The following is a 23,313-nucleotide window of genomic DNA, read 5'->3' on the forward strand; positions in this document are numbered from 1 at the left end:
GGAGCAGCACCCCCAGCTTGGCCAGCCAGAGGGCACCAGGAACCTCCAGTCACTCCTTGGTGCCCGAAGGCAGACACCCCGCCAGCCAGCGAGGGCGACCCCGGACAAGAAGCCGCTCACCGCTGGAACGTCCAGCCCCGGATCCTCAGAGCCGGCCCCGAAGACGCCGCAGGAGCAGCCGTGCACCACAAACTGGTGCTGGGAGCAGCAGCAGCGCCAGATCTGCCAGGCGGGCGGCATCGGGGTCCCCCAGTGGATCCCCGGGGCCTAAACGGAGACGATGCTCCAGCCAGCAGGGGACGGCCCAGAGAAGAAGCCGCTCCCCATTACAACACCAGGCCCCAAATACCCAGAGGCAGACCCGAAGACGGCATCGGAGCAGACGTGCTACAACCCCCAGTGCTCAGAGCAGCAGCGACAGCAGCAGCAGCAGCTCTGCCAGTGGAACAGCACCAGGAACCTCCAGTCGCTCCACGGTGCCCAAAGGCAGACACCCCGCCAGCCAGCGGGGGCGACCCGGACGAGAAGCCGCTCACCGCTGGAACGTCCAGCCCCAGATCCCCAGAGCCGGCCCCGAAGACGCCTCAGGAGCAGCCGTGCACCACAAACTGGTGCTGGGAGCAGCAGCAGCGCCAGATCTGCCAGGCGGGCGGCATCGGGGTCCCCCAGTGGATCCCCGGGGCCTAAACGGAGACGATGCTCCAGCCAGCAGGGGACGGCCCAGAGAAGCCGCTCCCCATTACAACACCAGGCCCCAAATACCCAGAGGCAGACCCGAAGACGGCATCGGAGCAGACGTGTTACAACCCCCTGTGCTCAGAGCAGCAGCAGCAGCTCTGACAGCGAAACAGCATCGGGGTCCTCCAGCGATTCCCCGGTGCCTGAACGCAGCAGCCGCTCCAGCCACGCCGGGCCAGTCCGGATGCGAAGCCGCTCCCGGTTACAACATCGGGCCCCAAATCCCTACAGCCGGCCTGAACAACGCCACGGGAGCAGCCGTGCTCCAGCCCCACGTCCTGGCTCCAGTCCCCAGCCGCCATCACAATAAAGCTTGCTGCCAATCCCATCTGTGCTGAGAGATCATGCGCGCGTGTCGGCTTCAGCCTCACTTGCGCGACTAAGCCATGTCCCCCTGCCTCCTTCCTTCCCCCCCATTAGATTGATTAGAAAAGCAACGCAATTCCAGTAAGCACGTTTGGCTTAATCACATTGTCCAAAAGGGGTTACGATCTACACAGCCAGACATGTCGTTTGGGCTGCACATGTCCCAGTTACTAGCCAACCGTCACCCTGTAGACTATGGCACCTAGAATTAGGAGCCGTGAAATTAAAGTGTCTTTGACGAATTGTAGTATGAACATTCCCTGTGAGATTCCAAAGTTTCACTCCATTAAAACACCCCTCTGTTTCTAACTGCGCATTCATTAGCGCAGGCCCGTGAGGTTTTCAGGTCAGAATCAATACGATACAAGCTTGCATCTCCCACATCCAAGTGAAAACCATGCTTAGGTGTGATTGTTGCACAATCGCAATTGCACGCAGTTACAATTCCTTGCCCTCCCCACCCACGTTGAACTTGGGCATCATAACGCACCACGGGGCCTTATCATATGCATGGGCTTCGCAAGGCTGCTGTTGACAATTTGGAATAACGGGGAGTGGTACGACGAAATAAGGTAGATACCAAGATGTTTCAAGCACAGGTTCTGCTCACCACCGATGTGGGCATCTAATCCCCGAGGGTGATGTAAGCAATACCAACAAGACGATTTGTTACCTAGCTGCCGAATGCAGCACCAACAGCGCAAGCAGCCAGGCGGCACCGGGGTCCTCCTGAGGCTCCCCACCGTTGGGCAGCACCAGCCCCAGCACCGCCAGCCGGGCAGGACTGGGGCCCTCCTTGGCTCCCTGGTACCCGAGAGCAGCAGCTCCAGCACCCTCAGACTGACAGGAGTGGGGATGCCCCACAGCTCCATAGTGCCCGAGAGCAGCAGCGGCTCCAGCCACCCTGGACCAGAGCAGAGGACAACCCGATCATGATTACAACGTCCAGCCCCAAATCCCTACAGCCAGCCCAGAACACGCTGCAGAACCAGGCATGCGCTAGCCCCAAGTGCCGGCCCTAATCCCCAGCCCCCAAGCCCAATACAGTTCTGAGCCAACCTCTCCCCGCTCCCCTCTTCCCGCTTCCCATCTTCCCCCAGGCTGCTTGCTTTGCAGGGGAGCCCATGGCAGCGGGGACGAGCGCTCTGGACATGCTCTTTCCCAGTGGCACACGTGGGTGATCACAGCGCTGCAGCGCTGGAGAGGAGGTCGGGGCTGGCAAGAGGCGGGACAGGTGAGAGCAGGGCTGGCAGCTGGCTTTGGGCTCTTGTATGGCCTTGCCGTTAGTGCAAGGACTTGGCTTCGGCTTATCCGGGTTGTTCAGGCCAGGCTCGTGAGCCTGCAAGAAAGGGAGAAGTTTAACGGCAGCATCCTCCCCAGCAGGTTTGGGTCTGGGCGTCTGCCTGTCTTACGTCCGCTCTGGCACCGGTGCCTGTGAAGAATGACGTCGCGAGGTGCTGGGCCTGCTCTCTCAACGAAGAACTACAGGCTGAGCACTGAGCCGGAGAAGTCCAAGGTCGCAGGTACGGGCTGTACACGCCTCGCACAAGCAGGACCTCTGTGGAGCGGGGTGAGCGCCCCTCGCCTCGCTTGAGATCGACTGCCTCCAGTGGCAGTGGCCGTGCTGAGAGAGGCGTGGTGGGGCAGAAACCGAGCGAATCCCTGAGCCGAGGCGAGATCTTGGGTGGGCCTTTCCTGCAGAACGAAGGACTCCGCCAGAAACTCATGTCGCGGCGCCCTTTCTCCAGCCGTGTGGTGCTGGAGGACGTGGCGTTGCCTGTCTTTGTCCCATCGGACTCCGGGAGCTCCTCTTCCAGGGCAGACGGCCTCTCGGGTTCTCGGATTAATGCTTTCCTCGGAAATGATGATACTGCTGGGCAGTCCGTTTGCTCTTGCACCGGCCAACCCAGCACAATCCTGCCTGTGAGACCGCAAGGCTGGTATTCGAGGGCTCCGTGGCACCCACAGCTAAGGCAAGCTGCTTTGTGGGGCACCAGGGATTGTTTTGCACAAGGAAAGCTACTGCGAGGCGTACAGCCTTAAGGAGGCTGTGAGTTAGCCTAGATGAGCTGTGTCTGCGAGCCTTTCTGTCCCCGCATCTTCTCCAGCACAGTTAAGAGATGTAGTAGCTACAGAGAACGTTCCAGGTACAAGCAGGACATCAGGAAGTGCAGTGGTGGTATTATTATTATTATTTTTATTTCCCTTGGAAATGAAATTGGGTCCTCACATCCAGCTTTTGAAGTAACTTTATCTGCAAGTAGCAGAGCAGCGTTCCTGAGTACGTAGTTTCACGCGAGGGGACGACTGTACAGCCTCCCACTTGTATTGGAGAGCAGCTCGCACTGGAAGGAGCCCCCTGTTGCGGAGATGCGCTCCATAATGCTGGTGTCTAGGGCCGTTAGTGAAGACAGTGAGAATGTAAATGGCTTCTCGAAGCTGTCTTCCCCCGTGCCGATCTGCAACCTTGTTTTCTTGTAGTTATCAATTTTTTGCTTGTGCTTGAAATGAATGGTGTGATTTCACCTCCTGACTCCTTAAGCTTACTTTTCTCTCCTTTTTCACACGGGATAGTGAACAGCAGGCTGCTGAATGCACTCTGCACATGCTCCGTCCCAGTGGCACACGTGGGTGATCACAGCGCTGCAACTCTACTCTGTGTTGGTGCGGCCTCACCTCGAGTACTGTGTGCAGTTCTGGGCACCACAGTACAAAAAGGATGTGAAACTGCTGGAGAGCGTCCAGAGAAGGACGACAACGATGGTGAAGGGCCTAGAGGGGAAGACGTACGACCAGCGGCTGAGGTCACTTGACCTGTTCAGCCTGGAAAAGAGGAGGCTGAGGGGAGACCTCAGCGCGGCCTACAGCTTCCTCACGAGGGGGAGTGGAGGGGCAGGCGCCGATCTCTTCCCTTTAGCGACCAGCGATAGGACCCGTGGGAACGGTGTCAAGCTGTGGCAGGGGGAGGTTCAGGCTGGACATCAGGAAGAGGTTCTTCACCGAGAGGGTTGTCGTGCACTGGAACAGGCTCCCCAAGCATGTAGTCACGACACCAAGCCAGTCGGAGTTTAAGAAGCGTTTGGACTGTGCACTTAGTCACACGCTCTGAATTTTTGGGTAGACCTCTGTGGAGCCAGGAGTTGGACTTGATGGTCCTTATAGGTCCCTTCCAACTCGGGATATTCTATGATTCTATGAACCCTTGAGAGGCGATTGGGGCTCTGAGAGCGGAGCCGTTCACCTTGAGTTGCAGCAGCCACAGGCTCCGTGCCCTGTGTGTCGCCCTGCATCGCATGAGGGCTGCCTGAGTCCCCAGCCTGCCTGCCTGCATCCAACCATCATCTGAGCACAGCCTGCTCCCCCACGGGGGTTCCTGCAGCTCTGGGGGCACGTCCTGGGGCTCCCCGACATGGGAGAGCCGCGTGCCAATGGGGTCTGCTGGGCTGCTTTGGGTGCAGGACACACAACATGAGGCCTTTCCAGAAGGTGGCTTTCTAACGTCTCTTGCTGATGTCTGGGGGAGAAAACGAGCTCTGGTCTCACCCTGCTCTCGAGAAACCGTGGAGGAGAAGGACGTGAGGAGGGAGCAAGCTGCGAGCCTAACGCCAGGTGTCCTGCGGCTGTCCCGGAGGGTGGCAATGCTGGCCCAAAGGTGCGGTGCAGGCGCCGCCACTCCAGGGCTGCAGCCCTGTCCGAGGGACATCTCCGCTCCTGCCTGTGGCACGGGGAGCGTTGCCAGCAGGCCGAGGGAAGCAATCCTTCCTCTCCACCGCGTGCCGCGGGACCCGGCACAAACTGCTGCTCTGGCAGACGAGCCTCGTCCGCCAGGCGGGTCTGCAGAGCGTGACCCAGCAGCGCCCGCACCCTGTGCCCTGCCCTGCCCAGGGGTGTGGGGCCAGCGGTGGCGGCATCGAGCCTGCTGCTAATGGGGCTGCTGTGTTCCTTTCAGCAATGCTTCGTTTGTGGCGAGCGAGGGGCCACCATCACCTGCACGGAGACGGGCTGTGAACGCAGCTTCCATCTCCCCTGCGCCTCGGAGGGAGAATGTGTCACCCAGTTCTTTGGGCGGTACAGGTAAGGGCTGCCAGCACCAGCCAAGCAAGAGAGGACCCCACGGTGGTGCTTCCCAGCAGCCTGGCAGAGCCAGAGGCAGCGCCAGAGCCTGGATGGGCCTGGGGCTCCTTCACGTTCCTCTGCCCTCCTCGCCACAACCGCGGCAGGCCCAGCACTTCTCACCTCGCCCTTCCCTTCCCTCTCCCCCCCAGGTCCTTCTGCTGGGAGCACCGCCCTCAGCAGGCAGTGCAGGCAGCTCCAGAGCAGGACACCACCTGCATCATCTGCATGGACCCTGTGGGGGACAGCAAGTCCTACCACACCATGGTGTGCCCAGCCTGCAGTCACGCCTGGTTCCACCGGGGCTGCATCCAGGTAGGAGCCCTCCCCTCACCCTGCGGGCACGGCAGGTGCTCAGCAGCACCAGGGCCCGCTCACCTCTCACCGCATGTGTTTCTGCTGCAGGGACAAGCTGTGTGCGCAGGCATTCTCTGCTTCCAGTGCCCCATCTGCAGAAACAGGGGGGAGTTTTGTTCAGAAATGTTCATCATGGGGATCCGAGTCCCATTCAGGTTCGTGTCCCTCTGCCCTGCTCTCTAGACACGAGGGCACAAGCGCTGCGCATGGCCAGGGACTGGACAATTTCCCTCCCTTCTCTCGCAGAAGACCAACCTGGGAGAACAACGACGCCTTTGCATCGCTGCGAGAGAGGCACCAGCGCTGTGATGTCAGCGAATGCCTTTACCCACAAGGCAGGGAGCAGGCGGAGGGACAGGGGTGAGTTGCCTCAGCAGCCATCTGGGGCTCTGCACAGGTCCTCCGCCTCAGCACATGCTGGGGGAGCCAGGACAGAGCACAAGGGGTGTGCCGGCCACTCCCTGGCTCAGACACTTTGTCCTCACACCCACAACCCTTTGCTTCCCCAGGCCCTGGCAGCTGCTCCTGTGCCGCTCCTGCGCCGCCGAAGGCACCCACCGGCGCTGCTCCAACTTGACCAACAGCGCAGGCACCTGGGAGTGCGGCAGCTGCGCTGGCGTGGGCACCGGTAAGAGGCAAAGGCCTCATGCTGCTGGGCTGTGGCCAGGCAAGGCCTGGCTGCAGGGGCTCAGGGCAGCCTTGCCAGAGTCTCTCTGACCCTGGACGGATCAGAGCCTCTACTGCCGTGGGTCTGGAGTCCATCCCACTCACCTTCCTGTCTCCCCTTACAGCCTCCAGTGCCAACCTGGGGCTCGCCGGCCCCACCACCTCCAGTAAAGAGGCTCTGGGCCCTCCCGTGGCTCCCCAGCACCTGAAAGCAGCAGCCTCAGCAGCGCCAGCAGCCAGGCAGCACCGGGGCCATCCCACAGTTCCCAGGTGACTGAGAGGAGGCGGCCAGGGACAGAACAGAGGACAATCTGCCAGCCTGTACGCCAGGCCCAAGACACCTGTAACGATCCTGGAAGAAGCCGCTGCAGGAGCAGCCGTGCTGCAGAACCCAGCGCTGGGAGCAGCACCCCCAGCCTGGCCAGCCAGAGGGCACCAGGAACCTCCAGTCACTCCTTGGTGCCCGAAGGCAGACACCCCGCCAGCCAGCGAGGGGCGACCCCGGACAAGAAGCCGCTCACCGCTGGAACGTCCAGCCCCGGATCCTCAGAGCCGGCCCCGAAGACGCCGCAGGAGCAGCCGTGCACCACAAACTGGTGCTGGGAGCAGCAGCAGCGCCAGATCTGCCAGGCGGGCGGCATCGGGGTCCCCCAGTGGATCCCCGGGGCCTAAACGGAGACGATGCTCCAGCCAGCAGGGGACGGCCCAGAGAAGAAGCCGCTCCCCATTACAACACCAGGCCCCAAATACCCAGATGCAGACCCGAAGACGGCATCGGAGCAGACGTGCTACAACCCCCAGTGCTCAGAGCAGCAGCGACAGCAGCAGCAGCAGCTCTGCCAGTGGAACAGCACCAGGAACCTCCAGTCGCTCCACGGTGCCCAAAGGCAGACACCCCGCCAGCCAGCGGGGGCGACCCTGGACGAGAAGCCGTCTTCACCGCTGGAACGTCCAGCCCCAGATCCCCAGAGCCGGCCCCGAAGACGCCTCAGGAGCAGCCGTGCACCACAAACTGGTGCTGGGAGCAGCAGCAGCGCCAGATCTGCCAGGCGGGCGGCATCGGGGTCCCCCAGTGGATCCCCGGGGCCTAAACGGAGACGATGCTCCAGCCAGCAGGGGACGGCCCAGAGAAGCCGCTCCCCATTACAACACCAGGCCCCAAATACCCAGAGGCAGACCCGAAGACGGCATCGGAGCAGACGTGTTACAACCCCCTGTGCTCAGAGCAGCAGCAGCAGCTCTGACAGCGAAACAGCATCGGGGTCCTCCAGCGATTCCCCGGTGCCTGAACGCAGCAGCCGCTCCAGCCACGCCGGGCCAGTCCGGATGCGAAGCCGCTCCCGGTTACAACATCGGGCCCCAAATCCCTACAGCCGGCCTGAACAACGCCACGGGAGCAGCCGTGCTCCAGCCCCACGTCCTGGCTCCAGTCCCCAGCCGCCATCACAATAAAGCTTGCTGCCAATCCCATCTGTGCTGAGAGATCATGCGCGCGTGTCGGCTTCAGCCTCACTCGCGCGACTAAGCCATGTCCCCCTGCCTCCTTCCTTCCCCCCCATTAGATTGATTAGAAAAGCAACGCAATTCCAGTAAGCACGTTTGGCTTAATCACATTGTCCAAAAGGGGTTACGATCTACACAGCCAGACATGTCGTTTGGGCTGCACATGTCCCAGTTACTAGCCAACCGTCACCCTGTAGACTATGGCACCTAGAATTAGGAGCCGTGAAATTAAAGTGTCTTTGACGAATTGTAGTATGAACATTCCCTGTGAGATTCCAAAGTTTCACTCCATTAAAACACCCCTCTGTTTCTAACTGCGCATCATTAGCGCAGGCCCGTGAGGTTTTCAGGTCAGAATCAATACGATACAAGCTTGCATCTCCCACATCCAAGTGAAAACCATGCTTAGGTGTGATTGTTGCACAATCGCAATTGCACGCAGTTACAATTCCTTGCCCTCCCCACCCACGTTGAACTTGGGCATCATAACGCACCACGGGGCCTTATCATATGCATGGGCTTCGCAAGGCTGCTGTTGACAATTTGGAATAACGGGGAGTGGTACGACGAAATAAGGTAGATACCAAGATGTTTCAAGCACAGGTTCTGCTCACCACCGATGTGGGCATCTAATCCCCGAGGGTGATGTAAGCAATACCAACAAGACGATTTGTTACCTAGCTGCCGAATGCAGCACCAACAGCGCAAGCAGCCAGGCGGCACCGGGGTCCTCCTGAGGCTCCCCACCGTTGGGCAGCACCAGCCCCAGCACCGCCAGCCGGGCAGGACTGGGGCCCTCCTTGGCTCCCTGGTACCCGAGAGCAGCAGCTCCAGCACCCTCAGACTGACAGGAGTGGGGATGCCCCACAGCTCCATAGTGCCCGAGAGCAGCAGCGGCTCCAGCCACCCTGGACCAGAGCAGAGGACAACCCGATCATGATTACAACGTCCAGCCCCAAATCCCTACAGCCAGCCCAGAACACGCTGCAGAACCAGGCATGCGCTAGCCCCAAGTGCCGGCCCTAATCCCCAGCCCCCAAGCCCAATACAGTTCTGAGCCAACCTCTCCCCGCTCCCCTCTTCCCGCTTCCCATCTTCCCCCAGGCTGCTTGCTTTGCAGGGGAGCCCATGGCAGCGGGGACGAGCGCTCTGGACATGCTCTTTCCCAGTGGCACACGTGGGTGATCACAGCGCTGCAGCGCTGCAGAGGAGGTCGGGGCTGGCAAGAGGCGGGACAGGTGAGAGCAGGGCTGGCAGCTGGCTTTGGGCTCTTGTATGGCCTTGCCGTTAGTGCAAGGACTTGGCTTCGGCTTATCCGGGTTGTTCAGGCCAGGCTCGTGAGCCTGCAAGAAAGGGAGAAGTTTAACGGCAGCATCCTCCCCAGCAGGTTTGGGTCTGGGCGTCTGCCTGTCTTACGTCCGCTCTGGCACCGGTGCCTGTGAAGAATGACGTCGCGAGGTGCTGGGCCTGCTCTCTCAACGAAGAACTACAGGCTGAGCACTGAGCCGGAGAAGTCCAAGGTCGCAGGTACGGGCTGTACACGCCTCGCACAAGCAGGACCTCTGTGGAGCGGGGTGAGCGCCCCTCGCCTCGCTTGAGATCGACTGCCTCCAGTGGCAGTGGCCGTGCTGAGAGAGGCGTGGTGGGGCAGAAACCGAGCGAATCCCTGAGCCGAGGCGAGATCTTGGGTGGGCCTTTCCTGCAGAACGAAGGACTCCGCCAGAAACTCATGTCGCGGCGCCCTTTCTCCAGCCGTGTGGTGCTGGAGGACGTGGCGTTGCCTGTCTTTGTCCCATCGGACTCCGGGAGCTCCTCTTCCAGGGCAGACGGCCTCTCGGGTTCTCGGATTAATGCTTTCCTCGGAAATGATGATACTGCTGGGCAGTCCGTTTGCTCTTGCACCGGCCAACCCAGCACAATCCTGCCTGTGAGACCGCAAGGCTGGTATTCGAGGGCTCCGTGGCACCCACAGCTAAGGCAAGCTGCTTTGTGGGGCACCAGGGATTGTTTTGCACAAGGAAAGCTACTGCGAGGCGTACAGCCTTAAGGAGGCTGTGAGTTAGCCTAGATGAGCTGTGTCTGCGAGCCTTTCTGTCCCCGCATCTTCTCCAGCACAGTTAAGAGATGTAGTAGCTACAGAGAACGTTCCAGGTACAAGCAGGACATCAGGAAGTGCAGTGGTGGTATTATTATTATTATTTTTATTTCCCTTGGAAATGAAATTGGGTCCTCACATCCAGCTTTTGAAGTAACTTTATCTGCAAGTAGCAGAGCAGCGTTCCTGAGTACGTAGTTTCACGCGAGGGGACGACTGTACAGCCTCCCACTTGTATTGGAGAGCAGCTCGCACTGGAAGGAGCCCCCTGTTGCGGAGATGCGCTCCATAATGCTGGTGTCTAGGGCCGTTAGTGAAGACAGTGAGAAGGTAAATGGCTTCTCGAAGCTGTCTTCCCCCGTGCCGATCTGCAACCTTGTTTTCTTGTAGTTATCAATTTTTTGCTTGTGCTTGAAATGAATGGTGTGAGTTCACCTCCTGACTCCTTAAGCTTACTTTTCTCTCCTTTTTCACACGGGATAGTGAACAGCAGGCTGCTGAATGCACTCTGCACATGCTCCGTCCCAGTGGCACACGTGGGTGATCACAGCGCTGCAACTCTACTCTGTGTTGGTGCGGCCTCACCTCGAGTACTGTGTGCAGTTCTGGGCACCACAGTACAAAAAGGATGTGAAACTGCTGGAGAGCGTCCAGAGAAGGACGACAACGATGGTGAAGGGCCTAGAGGGGAAGACGTACGACCAGCGGCTGAGGTCACTTGACCTGTTCAGCCTGGAAAAGAGGAGGCTGAGGGGAGACCTCAGCGCGGCCTACAGCTTCCTCACGAGGGGGAGTGGAGGGGCAGGCGCCGATCTCTTCCCTTTAGCGACCAGCGATAGGACCCGTGGGAACGGTGTCAAGCTGTGGCAGGGGGAGGTTCAGGCTGGACATCAGGAAGAGGTTCTTCACCGAGAGGGTTGTCGTGCACTGGAACAGGCTCCCCAAGCATGTAGTCACGACACCAAGCCAGTCGGAGTTTAAGAAGCGTTTGGACTGTGCACTTAGTCACACGCTCTGAATTTTTGGGTAGACCTCTGTGGAGCCAGGAGTTGGACTTGATGGTCCTTATAGGTCCCTTCCAACTCGGGATATTCTATGATTCTATGAACCCTTGAGAGGCGATTGGGGCTCTGAGAGCGGAGCCGTTCACCTTGAGTTGCAGCAGCCACAGGCTCCGTGCCCTGTGTGTCGCCCTGCATCGCATGAGGGCTGCCTGAGTCCCCAGCCTGCCTGCCTGCATCCAACCATCATCTGAGCACAGCCTGCTCCCCCACGGGGGTTCCTGCAGCTCTGGGGGCACGTCCTGGGGCTCCCCGACATGGGAGAGCCGCGTGCCAATGGGGTCTGCTGGGCTGCTTTGGGTGCAGGACACACAACATGAGGCCTTTCCAGAAGGTGGCTTTCTAACGTCTCTTGCTGATGTCTGGGGGAGAAAACGAGCTCTGGTCTCACCCTGCTCTCGAGAAACCGTGGAGGAGAAGGACGTGAGGAGGGAGCAAGCTGCGAGCCTAACGCCAGGTGTCCTGCGGCTGTCCCGGAGGGTGGCAATGCTGGCCCAAAGGTGCGGTGCAGGCGCCGCCACTCCAGGGCTGCAGCCCTGTCCGAGGGACATCTCCGCTCCTGCCTGTGGCACGGGGAGCGTTGCCAGCAGGCCGAGGGAAGCAATCCTTCCTCTCCACCGCGTGCCGCGGGACCCGGCACAAACTGCTGCTCTGGCAGACGAGCCTCGTCCGCCAGGCGGGTCTGCAGAGCGTGACCCAGCAGCGCCCGCACCCTGTGCCCTGCCCTGCCCAGGGGTGTGGGGCCAGCGGTGGCGGCATCGAGCCTGCTGCTAATGGGGCTGCTGTGTTCCTTTCAGCAATGCTTCGTTTGTGGCGAGCGAGGGGCCACCATCACCTGCACGGAGACGGGCTGTGAACGCAGCTTCCATCTCCCCTGCGCCTCGGAGGGAGAATGTGTCACCCAGTTCTTTGGGCGGTACAGGTAAGGGCTGCCAGCACCAGCCAAGCAAGAGAGGACCCCACGGTGGTGCTTCCCAGCAGCCTGGCAGAGCCAGAGGCAGCGCCAGAGCCTGGATGGGCCTGGGGCTCCTTCACGTTCCTCTGCCCTCCTCGCCACAACCGCGGCAGGCCCAGCACTTCTCACCTCGCCCTTCCCTTCCCTCTCCCCCCCAGGTCCTTCTGCTGGGAGCACCGCCCTCAGCAGGCAGTGCAGGCAGCTCCAGAGCAGGACACCACCTGCATCATCTGCATGGACCCTGTGGGGGACAGCAAGTCCTACCACACCATGGTGTGCCCAGCCTGCAGTCACGCCTGGTTCCACCGGGGCTGCATCCAGGTAGGAGCCCTCCCCTCACCCTGCGGGCACGGCAGGTGCTCAGCAGCACCAGGGCCCGCTCACCTCTCACCGCATGTGTTTCTGCTGCAGGGACAAGCTGTGTGCGCAGGCATTCTCTGCTTCCAGTGCCCCATCTGCAGAAACAGGGGGGAGTTTTGTTCAGAAATGTTCATCATGGGGATCCGAGTCCCATTCAGGTTCGTGTCCCTCTGCCCTGCTCTCTAGACACGAGGGCACAAGCGCTGCGCATGGCCAGGGACTGGACAATTTCCCTCCCTTCTCTCGCAGAAGACCAACCTGGGAGAACAACGACGCCTTTGCATCGCTGCGAGAGAGGCACCAGCGCTGTGATGTCAGCGAATGCCTTTACCCACAAGGCAGGGAGCAGGCGGAGGGACAGGGGTGAGTTGCCTCAGCAGCCATCTGGGGCTCTGCACAGGTCCTCCGCCTCAGCACATGCTGGGGGAGCCAGGACAGAGCACAAGGGGTGTGCCGGCCACTCCCTGGCTCAGACACTTTGTCCTCACACCCACAACCCTTTGCTTCCCCAGGCCCTGGCAGCTGCTCCTGTGCCGCTCCTGCGCCGCCGAAGGCACCCACCGGCGCTGCTCCAACTTGACCAACAGCGCAGGCACCTGGGAGTGCGGCAGCTGCGCTGGCGTGGGCACCGGTAAGAGGCAAAGGCCTCATGCTGCTGGGCTGTGGCCAGGCAAGGCCTGGCTGCAGGGGCTCAGGGCAGCCTTGCCAGAGTCTCTCTGACCCTGGACGGATCAGAGCCTCTACTGCCGTGGGTCTGGAAGTCCATCCCACTCACCTTCCTGTCTCCCCTTACAGCCTCCAGTGCCAACCTGGGGCTCGCCGGCCCCACCACCTCCAGTAAAGAGGCTCTGGGGCCCTCCCGTGGCTCCCCAGCACCTGAAAGCAGCAGCCTCAGCAGCGCCAGCAGCCAGGCAGCACCGGGGCCATCCCACAGTTCCCAGGTGACTGAGAGGAGGCGGCCAGGGACAGAACAGAGGACAATCTGCCAGCCTGTACGCCAGGCCCAAGACACCTGTAACGATCCTGGAAGAAGCCGCTGCAGGAGCAGCCGTGCTGCAGAACCCAGCGCTGGGAGCAGCACCCCCAGCTTGGCCAGCCAGAGGGCACCAGGAACCTCCAGTCACTCCTTGGTGCCCGAAGGCAGACACCCCGCCAGCCAGCGAGGGCGACCCCGGACAAGAAGCCGCTCACCGCTGGAACGTCCAGCCCCGGATCCTCAGAGCCGGCCCCGAAGACGCCGCAGGAGCAGCCGTGCACCACAAACTGGTGCTGGGAGCAGCAGCAGCGCCAGATCTGCCAGGCGGGCGGCATCGGGGTCCCCCAGTGGATCCCCGGGGCCTAAAGATAGACAATGCTCCAGCCAGCAGGGGACGGCCCAGAGAAGCCGCTCCCCATTACAACACCAGGCCCCAAATACCCAGAGGCAGACCCGAAGACGGCATCGGAGCAGACGTGCTACAACCCCCAGTGCTCAGAGCAGCAGCGACAGCAGCAGCAGCAGCTCTGCCAGTGGAACAGCACCAGGAACCTCCAGTCGCTCCACGGTGCCCAAAGGCAGACACCCCGCCAGCCAGCGGGGGCGACCCTGGACGAGAAGCCGCTCACCGCTGGAACGTCCAGCCCCAGATCCCCAGAGCCGGCCCCGAAGACGCCTCAGGAGCAGCCGTGCACCACAAACTGGTGCTGGGAGCAGCAGCAGCGCCAGATCTGCCAGGCGGGTGGCATCGGGGTCCCCCAGTGGATCCCCGGGGCCTAAACGGAGACGATGCTCCAGCCAGCAGGGGACGGCCCAGAGAAGCCGCTCCCCATTACAACACCAGGCCCCAAATACCCAGAGGCAGACCCGAAGACGGCATCGGAGCAGACGTGTTACAACCCCCTGTGCTCAGAGCAGCAGCAGCAGCAGCTCTGACAGCGAAACGGCATCGGGGTCCTCCAGCGATTCCCCGGTGCCTGAACGCAGCAGCCGCTCCAGCCACGCCGGGCCAGTCCGGATGCGAAGCCGCTCCCGGTTACAACATCGGGCCCCAAATCCCTACAGCCGGCCTGAACAACGCCACGGGAGCAGCCGTGCTCCAGCCCCACGTCCTGGCTCCAGTCCCCAGCCGCCATCACAATAAAGCTTGCTGCCAATCCCATCTGTGCTGAGAGATCATGCGCGCGTGTCGGCTTCAGCCTCACTTGCGCGACTAAGCCATGTCCCCCTGCCTCCTTCCTTCCCCCCCATTAGATTGATTAGAAAAGCAACGCAATTCCAGTAAGCACGTTTGGCTTAATCACATTGTCCAAAAGGGGTTACGATCTACACAGCCAGACATGTCGTTTGGGCTGCACATGTCCCAGTTACTAGCCAACCGTCACCCTGTAGACTATGGCACCTAGAATTAGGAGCCGTGAAATTAAAGTGTCTTTGACGAATTGTAGTATGAACATTCCCTGTGAGATTCCAAAGTTTCACTCCATTAAAACACCCCTCTGTTTCTAACTGCGCATTCATTAGCGCAGGCCCGTGAGGTTTTCAGGTCAGAATCAATACGATACAAGCTTGCATCTCCCACATCCAAGTGAAAACCATGCTTAGGTGTGATTGTTGCACAATCGCAATTGCACGCAGTTACAATTCCTTGCCCTCCCCACCCACGTTGAACTTGGGCATCATAACGCACCACGGGGCCTTATCATATGCATGGGCTTCGCAAGGCTGCTGTTGACAATTTGGAATAACGGGGAGTGGTACGACGAAATAAGGTAGATACCAAGATGTTTCAAGCACAGGTTCTGCTCACCACCGATGTGGGCATCTAATCCCCGAGGGTGATGTAAGCAATACCAACAAGACGATTTGTTACCTAGCTGCCGAATGCAGCACCAACAGCGCAAGCAGCCAGGCGGCACCGGGGTCCTCCTGAGGCTCCCCACCGTTGGGCAGCACCAGCCCCAGCACCGCCAGCCGGGCAGGACTGGGGCCCTCCTTGGCTCCCTGGTACCCGAGAGCAGCAGCTCCAGCACCCTCAGACTGACAGGAGTGGGGATGCCCCACAGCTCCATAGTGCCCGAGAGCAGCAGCGGCTCCAGCCACCCTGGACCAGAGCAGAGGACAACCCGATCATGATTACAACGTCCAGCCCCAAATCCCTACAGCCAGCCCAGAACACGCTGCAGAACCAGGCATGCGCTAGCCCCAAGTGCCGGCCCTAATCCCCAGCCCCCAAGCCCAATACAGTTCTGAGCCAACCTCTCCCCGCTCCCCTCTTCCCGCTTCCCATCTTCCCCCAGGCTGCTTGCTTTGCAGGGGAGCCCATGGCAGCGGGGACGAGCGCTCTGGACATGCTCTTTCCCAGTGGCACACGTGGGTGATCACAGCGCTGCAGCGCTGGAGAGGAGGTCGGGGCTGGCAAGAGGCGGGACAGGTGAGAGCAGGGCTGGCAGCTGGCTTTGGGCTCTTGTATGGCCTTGCCGTTAGTGCAAGGACTTGGCTTCGGCTTATCCGGGTTGTTCAGGCCAGGCTCGTGAGCCTGCAAGAAAGGGAGAAGTTTAACGGCAGCATCCTCCCCAGCAGGTTTGGGTCTGGGCGTCTGCCTGTCTTACGTCCGCTCTGGCACCGGTGCCTGTGAAGAATGACGTCGCGAGGTGCTGGGCCTGCTCTCTCAACGAAGAACTACAGGCTGAGCACTGAGCCGGAGAAGTCCAAGGTCGCAGGTACGGGCTGTACACGCCTCGCACAAGCAGGACCTCTGTGGAGCGGGGTGAGCGCCCCTCGCCTCGCTTGAGATCGACTGCCTCCAGTGGCAGTGGCCGTGCTGAGAGAGGCGTGGTGGGGCAGAAACCGAGCGAATCCCTGAGCCGAGGCGAGATCTTGGGTGGGCCTTTCCTGCAGAACGAAGGACTCCGCCAGAAACTCATGTCGCGGCGCCCTTTCTCCAGCCGTGTGGTGCTGGAGGACGTGGCGTTGCCTGTCTTTGTCCCATCGGACTCCGGGAGCTCCTCTTCCAGGGCAGACGGCCTCTCGGGTTCTCGGATTAATGCTTTCCTCGGAAATGATGATACTGCTGGGCAGTCCGTTTGCTCTTGCACCGGCCAACCCAGCACAATCCTGCTTGTGAGACCGCAAGGCTGGTATTTGAGGGCTCCGTGGCACCCACAGCTAAGGCAAGCTGCTTTGTGGGGCACCAGGGATTGTTTTGCACAAGGAAAGCTACTGCGAGGCGTACAGCCTTAAGGAGGCTGTGAGTTAGCCTAGATGAGCTGTGTCTGCGAGCCTTTCTGTCCCCGCATCTTCTCCAGCACAGTTAAGAGATGTAGTAGCTACAGAGAACGTTCCAGGTACAAGCAGGACATCAGGAAGTGCAGTGGTGGTATTATTATTATTATTTTTATTTCCCTTGGAAATGAAATTGGGTCCTCACATCCAGCTTTTGAAGTAACTTTATCTGCAAGTAGCAGAGCAGCGTTCCTGAGTACGTAGTTTCACGCGAGGGGACGACTGTACAGCCTCCCACTTGTATTGGAGAGCAGCTCACACTGGAAGGAGCCCCCTGTTGCGGAGATGCGCTCCATAATGCTGGTGTCTAGGGCCGTTAGTGAAGACAGTGAGAAGGTAAATGGCTTCTCGAAGCTGTCTTCCCCCGTGCCGATCTGCAACCTTGTTTTCTTGTAGTTATCAATTTTTTGCTTGTGCTTGAAATGAATGGTGTGAGTTCACCTCCTGACTCCTTAAGCTTACTTTTCTCTCCTTTTTCACACGGGATAGTGAACAGCAGGCTGCTGAATGCACTCTGCACATGCTCCGTCCCAGTGGCACACGTGGGTGATCACAGCGCTGCAACTCTACTCTGTGTTGGTGCGGCCTCACCTCGAGTACTGTGTGCAGTTCTGGGCACCACAGTACAAAAAGGATGTGAAACTGCTGGAGAGCGTCCAGAGAAGGACGACAACGATGGTGAAGGGCCTAGAGGGGAAGACGTACGACCAGCGGCTGAGGTCACTTGACCTGTTCAGCCTGGAAAAGAGGAGGCTGAGGGGAGACCTCAGCGCGGCCTACAGCTTCCTCACGAGGGGGAGTGGAGGGGCAGGCGCCGATCTCTTCCCTTTAGCGACCAGCGATAGGACCCGTGGGAACGGTGTCAAGCTGTGGCAGGGGGAGGTTCAGGCTGGACATCAGGAAGAGGTTCTTCACCGAGAGGGTTGTCGTGCACTGGAACAGGCTCCCCAGGGAAGGAGTCACTGCACCAAGTCTGTCGGAGTTTAAGAAGCGTTTGGACTGTGCTCTTAGTCATATGGTCTGAATTTTTGGGTAGATCTCTGTGGTGCCAGGAGCTGGATTCAATGATCCTTGCGGGTCCCTTCCAACTCGGGATATTCTATGATTCAAAATACTCTTGGCGTCCCATGCAAAATCCCACACCCCTCATTATCTTCTAGGAGATGCAAAAGCAGGTTGTTCTCTTCACACACGTACACGCACTTCACATCAAAGAGAAGGATTTGATCTTGAAGTTTCTCAAGTTCTTCATGCTGTTCCTTTTGGCTATCAAGTGATTTCAAGTGATCAAGAGGTTCTGTTTGCAGTGACTCTGTATTTAAGGGTCTGAAGTCTCCTGGCTCTCCCAAAAATAAAACTACCCATTACAAATATCAGGAAATGATTTTCAAACTCAGTGCTTCTTTTTTTGTTTGTTTGTTTTTAATTAAACAATTGTGAACTCAGTTACTGATAAAGACCAAGGTGGTGGGAAAACCATTAAGAAAGCAGGATGGATGTGTATGTGGTATGATTTCAACATCGATGACAGCACAGGTAACTGGACTAAATTACTGCAGTGTGACCAAGTATGAGTTCAACAAGATAAAATGACAATATAGCAGCTTCCACAGACTTGGAAATCACAAACTTCATAATAGGGAAAAAGACACAGCATACACGCAACTCAGCAAGCAGACTGCAAACCAACGGCACCATAAGCAGCAGAGATTCTGAGGAAAAGGCTCTCCCATGAGTCATGAGCAACGCTTGAAAGACAAGATGTCATCAAATAAAAAGGAAGCAACAATCAAAGACAGACACATGGGGATGAAAAAAACGGGAAAAAAAGCAAAACCAAAACGAGTACTGAAACAATACTGGACACAAATCAAAAAAGCATAACCATGAGAGGAACGCTAAGTCCAATACCAAACACAGAAAGCCTATCTTTAGAATAATATCTTTGTAAGACACCTTCATAAGACAGACTCCTTTAAAATCCCAGCTTACAGAGCTCATTCTGCTCCAGCTCTACCCTCCAGGCTCTCAACTAGCATAAATAAGGACGTTTCCTGCTGTAATCTACATATCAGTGCACCGAATGATGGATGAGTTCCCCATGCAGAAAAAAATAAAGTCAGAAAACAACTTGTATGACTTACACAAGAGTGGGGAAAAAATGAGGTCACGACATTCCAGTTACATTCATCCTTACAACAAGGGCAGCTGGACAATGACATTTAGTAACACGGCTCGACAGTATGAAAAAAACTCAAGCCAAAAGGAAAGCAAAGCTACACATAGCGAGCAGTGGTACAACAGCCAGGCAACCCAAGGCAAAGGTTCCAGTTTCGAGAGCAACCTACAACCTCTTCAGCTATAGCCTAGAAGCAGGACAGGGGCACCCCAAGCCTGACACTATTACAGAACATCGAAGGGCAGAGAGGCCAAAGGCCACTTCTGTCAAGGAAGAAATCCGAGATCCTTTCTAAATAACAACCCTAAGTGGGAAACAAACTGCAGCAACTGAGATGGTTCAGGTAGAGGAAGGGGAGACAAAAAGCCCTGCCACTGACAGGAGCCCCGTGCTGCGTTTTCACAGTATACAGCATAACCATTATCTCAATCACGTAAAGTACTCATTTTCTGTTGTAACTAGGAATGATTTTTTCTTTTTTCCTCTCACCCACTTGCTAGTAATATTGCAAAAAGGGTTAAAGAACATCTTAGAACACAAAAGCAGATAGCAAATGTTTCTGTCACCAGTGTGACATGAGCACTGTGTGGTTTTGCACTGTACAAGCAAGTCTTTCAGAAACAAACACGAAGCTTTCAACTGTTTTTAAACCTGATTTATGTTCAAACTGCAAAGGGTAATTTTAGCCACTAGATGGAAATAGAAAGCTGATTAACAAAACCTACGTGCACAAATGTCAAAAAAACATTGCAAATCATCAGATCCGAAACGTGCCTCAGTTCTGACCACTGAGCTGTCCCCTCCTCTCCTTGACACTTCAGAGTTTTTCCTCTTCAATGGCCAGAGGAACTGTTCTTGAGATGCAAACTATCTGCAAGCCTGAAAACCATGTAACGAGCCAGTAGCAGAAACAAAAAGTTTAGAAGTTACCGTTCTTTCTTCAAAGCTCATACACTTTTCAGACCAATCTGAGGTCAGTAAAAAATTTAAGGTCATATCAAGTTGCTCTCAATTCTACTGCATCTGTCTTATGAGCTGTACAAATATTACACAAACCCATCACATTTCACAGAACAACAGAAATTCTACTTGAGCCCACTCTAGAATGGCCAGCCCCAGGAAGAGCTAGAACCAAAAAATTAACTTAACCATATAGGTTTAACTGATTGAAAGCCTGAAGACAAAATCCTTACCATATTTTAACCTCAAAAATCCATGGTTGCCATGCTTACTGCTGTTATTATCAATTTTTTTTTCTGTGTCTAAGAGCAGCATTCTACTTCCACAGGCAGAACATAGCAAGAAAAACACTGGACAGGTCAATACGGTCACCAGATTTCAGTCAGTGCAGAAATTAATCTGCAGCTTCCGTTCCGTACTTATCCAGGCACTAAAATATTACAACTTTTTAAAATCTTTTTAACATAAAAACTCATTAAAACAGATCAGTTTTAAGAAGTACACTTGAATCTACCATTCAAATGAATAATCCTAATAGACAAAATGCATCTTGATTGACACAGATTTTCAGTTTGCTGATTGTGTTGGTAACCACCTGACTTCCTTTAGAAAAATTTACATGATGTTGTCAAAAGCACTACTGTAACTAGAGTGCTCTCTAAGTTTATCTCCCTCAGCCTTGGGGCAGGCTTCCTGCACTCCTTTTTCATTTCCCTCCTCCATCCACTCTGTGTAAACACCAGTGGTTCCACCTCCTGTTCTGTGCAAGCAGGTTGGCAATGGTATTGTAGTATGTCCCTTCAAGACCTAGACTTTGTAGACAATCCTATTTTTTAAAACAGCCTTTTAAAAGCATATTTTGCAACATGATTACGCAGAAAAATAGTAGCACCGGAAAGCAATAAACACAGAATTAGAAGGTTGTCTGCGTACATGCTTCCTGAAATCTCTCATATCACATAGATTTCAGATGCAAAGTCTGGATCCAAATAATTTTACAAGATGTAGGTTTCTTGCCAGCCTTGGCTTTCTTGTCAGTCTTAGCTTTATCATTAAGCAGGGTTTCTTCAGCTAAACTAGTTATACATCTGCTTCCTTCCTATTATCCCTGCAATGCTCATCAAAAACTCACTGGTACTTCAGTCCTCTGCAATGGTTCCAGAGACATCTGGAGGTTTTATCAATCCTTTACCATACCTATACGAACCATTTAATTACACACGAAACCAACTACACAGCTCTATAAAGAAAGGTTATTAGTAAAACCAAAGAACTTCAATAATATTTTACTATACATATAATTTACTTTTCAATGGCTTTTTGTCAGCATACGCTCTGCCAAACCTTTCCCTGTAATTCACCTTGTAACTCTATCACCTGAAGTACTCATTGTTGCCAGTTTTCCACTGAATCAGCTCAGTTTGTTTTTCCTCAACCTCAAAGGTCATCTTGTCTTTTAGAATTCCAACAGTCATTCTGAAAATGTTGCCAAAATTCCTGAAGTTAGCTCTGCAACAGGAGTCCCAGACAGCTGTCAAATTACACTGCCAAGAACATGATAACAGCAGATTCCAAGCCTCTAAGTTCAAGCTTAAAGAAGGTGGTTTACTGAACAGAGTTTAAAGTTAACACTGTGAAGAACATCAAGAAGGTAGAGAGAACTTCCTAAATGGAGCAAGGCACACATCGATCCATGTGTCACCAGAACTGCTTTGAGGTTGACATGGAGTAATAAGACTTCAGGGTTGAATAAGAGTAGTCTTGTTCATACTTATTTTGAAATACTTATTTTGTCCATACTTACTTTATTTTGAAAATCCCTACTATCCTCAAAGAAAAAGCAGTTCAATTAATTCCCTCAAATAGGCATCAAGAGATTTCACATCCCCTTCGCCTTCTGTATTTTTCCCACTGTTTACCTGAACTTGGCACATTTCAAAACAGTTCTAATGACATATGGATCAATACTGTTTACAGTAACTGAAACCTTCTTAACATTTTAAATTCATAGAGCATATGTGCAAGGTATGCAAGTTAACTTACCACACAGACTCCATGAACTCAGGATAGAGAGTTTTATAGTCATTTTCAAAATCAATCCAGCGTCCTAATCTGGTTACATTGAACTGTTAAGAAATCAGATTAAAAGGCATCTTAACGTTAAAGATCACAGTACATTTCCACTATGTATTCTGTAAAAAGCTTGATTTTAGAAGTGCAGCCTTTGTCCCGTATCAGCAAATCACTTAACACTTCTATGAAATGTTTAAGCCTGACATAGCTCAAAACAGTGTATTTAAACAAAGACAAGCAAAGAATGAAACCATAATTGTTTAGATTCAAGACCACGGAATAGTCAAATACGTTTGACACTACTAAATAGAAATGGTGGTGGAACAGAGATGCATTTTCAAGGTTCAGCTGTGGTTCAAACGCCTGAGAACTGCTACTGACTACAGGGGTCTTGTTTTCCATTTTTAAAGCTACTGGTTCCAGAGACAGTGAAACCTGGAACACAGCCTGTCAGCTTTCAGTTTTACCGAAACACGATGTGATTAGAAGACAAGGAAACGATGAAAGAAATTGGTATGTCACAAGGAGTTATCAAAAATTTTTTCAGGGCTAACTGCCTTCCTTGACTTCCCAAAGCTATGAAAGGGCTGCCAGAGACCACGACATTGACAGGCACTAGTCCCTGTCTCAGGACAGATGTGTTCACGCCCACTGGCACAGGCTATGAAAACTAACGAGTAGTAAGCTAGCTACGGAGTCCACCTGGGACAGGGTACTTTCCTGCTAATTTGCAATTTTTGAACAGTCAGCTCTGCAAATAACCGAGCCCAGAAACACCTCTCCTGATACTGTTACATGCAGGCCACGCTGAATGTCAAACTAGTAAAACGATGAGAGCCAATGACTTCTCTCACTTCTATATTTTCACAGCATACCTGAGTTCCTAAAATACGTATGTTTTTTTCTGACTTCTAAGCCAGTCTGACATTCCACTATTAAGATCCAAAGCCTACAGTTGATCATTACAAAGATCCAAGAAGCTGGAGTATTATATTTGGTCTCACAGATCTCATGCATCCAAGCAACTTCTTTTTCACAATGTTTTACCTTTTTCAGCTGTTCCAGACAGAAAATAAACACTATTTCCTGGAGGAATTTTGGGAATTCCTTTCCTAACACTGTCACAAAATATTTTAATTTATTACCAGCCAATCACAAAAAAAAAATTAACCATTTATTGTTATCATCTGAAATACATGTTTGTGTGTTGATATGCACACATACATGTTCAACTGTACACACAGAACAAAATATAAAATCGATTTACTGTTAAGAAGACTACTGTTAATTCAGACTAAACAGCACTGTAAAATACCATTTGCTGAATGTAGAGTTAATAGTGACATAAGGAAAATAACATCAACTAGAACACCACCCATTTTTATTTTTAAAAACAACCAAGAATCATTAACATCATTGAAATACGAAATTTAAGTATGGATGAATGACTGTTTTATTTGGAAGAACAAACCTGTTCTTTTAACCCAGTCACTTGCTCAAATTTAGGTTGCAGCTATTTTAGCAATGATAGTAGTTTCTTTGGACACTAGCCATAGCTTCAAAATGCTCTCAAGGGCACGAGACAAACGATACTCAAAGAAGAAATTTCTATTTCAACCAAAAGGA

General features: G+C 54.8%; 2 protein-coding genes across 3 annotated transcripts in view; one reads left to right on the top strand and one right to left on the bottom strand.

The window, feature by feature from the left end:
• The window catches only part of IARS1 (isoleucyl-tRNA synthetase 1), a 201,289-nt gene that overhangs the window by 170,277 nt on the left and 7,699 nt on the right, over nt 1–23,313 (bottom strand). For both annotated transcript variants that reach the window (XM_040569172.1, XM_040569173.1), the window contains exon 6: nt 21,658–21,740. In XM_040569172.1, the coding sequence (XP_040425106.1) occupies nt 21,658–21,740 (83 nt within the window). The remainder of the gene's footprint in view (nt 1–21,657; nt 21,741–23,313) is intronic.
• On the top strand, nt 4,902–6,674 carry LOC121075681 (PHD finger protein 7-like). The gene is made up of 6 exons (XM_040569193.1): nt 4,902–5,178; nt 5,370–5,532; nt 5,623–5,729; nt 5,821–5,934; nt 6,084–6,202; nt 6,366–6,674. The coding sequence occupies exons 1-6, from the start codon at nt 5,030–5,032 to the stop codon at nt 6,512–6,514; spliced, it is 801 nt and encodes a 266-aa protein (XP_040425127.1). The 5' UTR covers nt 4,902–5,029; the 3' UTR covers nt 6,515–6,674.

The sequence above is a fragment of the Cygnus olor genome, chromosome 10 (assembly GCF_009769625.2).
Source record: "Cygnus olor isolate bCygOlo1 chromosome 10, bCygOlo1.pri.v2, whole genome shotgun sequence".
Taxonomy (NCBI): domain Eukaryota; kingdom Metazoa; phylum Chordata; class Aves; order Anseriformes; family Anatidae; genus Cygnus; species Cygnus olor.